Here is a 4,745-nt window from a genome sequence, read left to right on the forward strand (position 1 = left end):
AGTTAGGCCTTTTCATTACAACCTAAATTAACATTAGCTGTTGTCAATGAATAATAACAGTGGAGATGTGAAGGAATGCATTGACGTAGCGAGTGGAAGAAACAGTTTCCACTTGCCCCAAGGGAATGTTTGAGGACCCCACAGAAATACCGAACGAAGTTGTGCTTTTGAGAAAAATTTGTAAGTCATTGGAAATACTATAATTAACAGCAGGTGGATGGATGACATAGGGCACACTGATGAAGTTAAATAATGAATGCAAGTGGATGACAATTATATATAATATATATGTTATTAGGTTAGTAGTATATTTAGTTGGGGCAGGTAATCCAATTTTCAAGATTTGTCCAATTATATATTATATGCTCATGCTAATGCCATAGTATTATTATTATTATTACATGTATTTGATTTAACTCTTTGTTTTATTAATCCTAGCTTGCATTAAAAGTGGGTGTGACATTAATTCCTGAATGAGCTAAAACACTGAGATCATACAACACTCCCTTGTCCTTCCTTTTCTGATTTCTTTTACTATAATTCCTCCGAATAATTCCACCAAAGTGCTTTCATAGTTGGAAGAATCTCAGATGTGATAATGAAGACAACAAAGCTGACAACCCACTAATTTTTGCACACACAGAGATAGAAAGAGTAGCTGGAAAGACCACAAAGCAACTCAACCAAATTTATAATTATGGTTACACTTACAAACTTGGAACACCTAACTCTCTTTCTCTTTCCTTCATCACCCCAAAAGTCCTTTCAACCAAACATTTCAAAAACCATACGTACAATGAACAACATCTGCTTCATTCCCACACAACAATTCAATGAATACAGCAATTGCATCTTCATCTCTCCTTCTTCTATGTCTATATATATATATATATATATATAATATGTAAAGTAAAAGAAATCGAGACGAGAACTCTCACATAAACAAAGGAGCTGTGTAGTAATAATAATTAACCTTGTGTGTCCTATTGTTAGTTCTGAACAACTTCAGGCCAACGATATCCATATTGTGGAAAGAGAAGATCAAAATAAAGATATTATATAAATAGTATGTTAATTATTAATGCATGTTCTCTTGATTTTTTTTTTCTTTTTCCTTTTTCCTCCCATTTTTCTTTCTTACCATGTCCCTTCACCTATCATTCCAGTCCAATATCCAGTTGAGTTTCCTTGCTGCTGCTGTTGTTGTTCTTTACTGTGTTCCACTTCAGCTGATCCTGCAGCAGAAAGCTGCTTATTGACATCTCCAAAAGGGAACAAAACTCTGCCACCCCTCTCTTGGACCTGATGATCGTATGATCTATTTCCCATCCCATCAACTGAGGAAAAGCTGAGGCTTGGTTTGACTTCTTGCATGGGAAACCCTGATGGGTAAAGGGCATTGTTGTTTCCTGAGTTTGGCATCAAGGAAGAAGGAGCATAAGGGTTCAAACCCCTAGATGCCATGCTGGACCTTAGCAGCTCAAGAGCCGAAAGAGAGGTTGGAGTAGCAGAACAAGAAGGAGAGTTTTGGTGATGATGAGTGGTGGTGTCACTGTTTTGCATCTCGACATAAGGGGAGATGCCATGATGATGATGATGATGATATTTGTCCATAGCTGGAAAAGCCAGGTTGAGATCCTGGCCACCATGTAATATTTTAGGGTTTTGTGAAGAGAGAGCTGAGAGGTTTGGGGGATTTAGGTCAGGAATCTTTGATGATGATGATGATGATGATGAAGCTGAGGCTCCTGCTCCTCCTGAAGTGACCTTCTTGTTCTTTCTTGAACCACCTCCAACCGGAACGTTTCTCAGAGACCCTCCTTCTGTCCAATACCTTCTACAAGTCTTACAGAAGTATCTTGGTTGTGTGAGGCTGTAGTTGTTGTAATAACAGAACTTTGTGTTAGTTGAATTGCACCTTGGACAATTCAGTTGCTCTTGTGGTCTTGCTTTCTTCTCTAAACCTGGCCTTGCACATGAATTTGGAGCCATCCCCTCCATGACTCTCACAACTCCAATAAACCCCAAAAGAGAGACAACGGACACCTACAGTTACAAGTGCTCATATGTGACAAGAATCTACACTCCACAACCACAAAAACTCACCTTTATCCAACCAAACAAAACTACATGATTCAGTGAGACAAAACTGCATACTGCTGGTGGTGGTGATTTGAAGTTTACACAGAAGAATTTTGAAGATATATAGTCAACAAGAAAATCAAAGACATAATACTAATTAACTAAGACAAATACAAAGTTTTAGAAAATGTAAAGGGGAATCAATAATCAATACTTTTCATTTTTTGTTTGGTTTAACAAATGATCGCAGACGAGAGAAAAAAGGAAAAGAAAAAGCAGTGCTTTCGTATATGGGATTTGATGAAAAACTTGGTTTGGTAGAAAAAGATAGAAGGTGGAATGTGTATATATATGTGGAGCGTGCAGTTAGCAAGAATGGTGTGGTATATATATCTTGGTAGAAAATGAATGAAATGAAAGATAGAAACAAGTCTGAAATCTAGTGGAAGTTGATATTTTGTGTCAGCTTTTGAAGAAGGCGAAACCCAGAATAAATAAGTGTTGAAAGAAAAGACATGCTACAGCCATGAAATTGAAAGAAAAGCAAAGGGTGATTTGAGAGAGAGAAAGAAATTCACCTTGTTTGTCTGGAACTGCTCCTTAGTGCAAGAAAGAATGTTTTGGTTGGTTTGTGGGGTGGCTTTATGCGTAGGCTTACTTTATGAATGCAACAAAGGAAAAGGAGAAAGCGAGAAGAGATAACACAAGTGTTTTCTTTCGTTTGACTACACTATCAATATCTCTTCACCAATCATCCATCTTTTAGCCTTTAGAGACTCGTTTTTTTTTTCTTCTTTTTTTTTATCTCTATAATCAACATATATACTTTCTTTTCATTTCTTTTTATATTTCATTTCTTTTTATATTTTATGTGTTACAACAAACTAGATGGAAAGGATTAAGCTCTTGAAGTGTCAAAAAACATGACCATTAGATCCGATAACCATTGATTAGAATTAAAGCATAATTAATGTGACAACGACTTAAAGTTTGCATTAATAATTATCAAAAGTTAAATTAATTAGTCATATTCTTAGAAATTTTATAAATAGTTAGGGTTTAATTTCGAGATAAATTCATTTTTACTCACTATTAAATTATTAAAAGAAAAATTCTAACTTAAACATCAAAGTATATTCTCCACGTCGATGAGTTGAACCAAAGAGCGAGACATACATTCCCAACATATACAATTTTTAAACATATCATGATCCCATTTCAACAGGAAGATAATGCTTATATCATATTATTTATTAATATTTTATTATTTTTACAGTTCTGTATTTATAAAAGTAATTGACACCATTTAAATTTGACCATTTTTAGAAGGAGAAAATGTCTTAAAAATATGAACTTTTCTATTTTTTTAAAAATAAAAGTGAAAGATAACTAGGAATAATGTCATTCATATAGATTTAAAAATGATTCTAGTATCAAAATACCATTGTCCGTTTTCAAATTACTTTATCTTTTACAAATTGTAATACAAAATCAATTTAACTTTGTCAAAGACAGTTCTTGAAAAGACTATTTTATAAATCTAAAAATGGTTTTAATATTTATCCATTCTTTTTTCTTTTTTTTTTCAGAATAATGAGTATGTACTGTGGAGTGTTTCAACTTTTCAAAAAATATAGACTCTTATTGGCGGTTCAAATAGTCAAACTTACTTTTTCTGTAATCAAGTACTCTTTATTTTGGGCCAGAATCGAAGACTATATTCTTAATTATTAAAAACATAAATACACACTTGATTTTATAAATATAATTAATATTTTAAAAAAATTCATTTCATAATTATTAATATTTACTATTTTTACTGATTTTAACGTCAAAAAATCTTTTATAAATATTTTTTCTCTCTTAATAATAAAGGGTTTAATTCTAATTACTAAAGTACTATTAAAATTTTACCGCATATTTACAAATTTGCATTTAAAATCACATTAAGATCAAAAAACCAATCTAAAAAAAAATTATCTGAATTATTGATTTTTTTTTCATATTTTATTTTAGATGAATAAAAGAGAGTTATGTAGTAACAGAAGTTTGTTTGGAATAATATATTATTCCAATTTAAAGTTGGGGTCCGCTTGGACCATTGGTCTGTGCTAAACATGATTGTTGTTTTCAACTTTTAATGTATTTTTTTATTTATTTTTAATTGCTTCAATACATACTGAATACATGTGCTAATATAATTTTATCTATTATATATGTTTTCAAAATTTGATTTTACTATTTACATTTAAAAAATTAAGCTCTGATTTTGTATATAAGTTCTAACTTTAATATATAAAAATTAATTTGTGTTGTCACACATATATTCGATTTTGATTTGTATAATGAAAATAATTTTTCTAGTTATTTGAATTATGAAAACTCAAATCATATGAGCTATATTATCTAGAAATGGTAAAATGGATTTCAATTTATAAGCAACTCGGTTTATGAGGGTTAGAAAAAATTAAAATATTTTAAATATTATATATATATATATATATATATATATATATATATATGCAATAGTTTTGAAAGAATTGTAAAAGTGTTACGTAATATAAAAAAATACTAAAATAACTTTCGTTTTACAAGTTATTTTTAAATTTACTTATTAATGTAATATTAGAGTTATTAAAAGTTTATTCTAATTAAGATCAACT

At 30.8% G+C, this 4,745-nt stretch overlaps 1 protein-coding gene across 1 annotated transcript; it reads right to left on the bottom strand.

Moving 5' to 3' along the window:
- Positions 1-492: 492 nt before the first annotated feature.
- LOC106780312 (dof zinc finger protein DOF3.7-like) lies at positions 493-2,859 on the bottom strand. Its single transcript, XM_014668589.2, has 2 exons — positions 2,661-2,859; positions 493-2,046 (listed from the first exon to the last, which is right to left on the bottom strand). The coding sequence occupies exon 2, from the start codon at positions 1,999-2,001 to the stop codon at positions 1,138-1,140; it is 864 nt and encodes a 287-aa protein (XP_014524075.1). The 5' UTR covers positions 2,002-2,046; positions 2,661-2,859; the 3' UTR covers positions 493-1,137.
- Positions 2,860-4,745: the final 1,886 nt, after the last annotated feature.

The sequence above is a fragment of the Vigna radiata genome, unplaced genomic scaffold, assembly GCF_000741045.1.
Source record: "Vigna radiata var. radiata cultivar VC1973A unplaced genomic scaffold, Vradiata_ver6 scaffold_179, whole genome shotgun sequence".
NCBI lineage: Eukaryota > Viridiplantae > Streptophyta > Magnoliopsida > Fabales > Fabaceae > Vigna > Vigna radiata.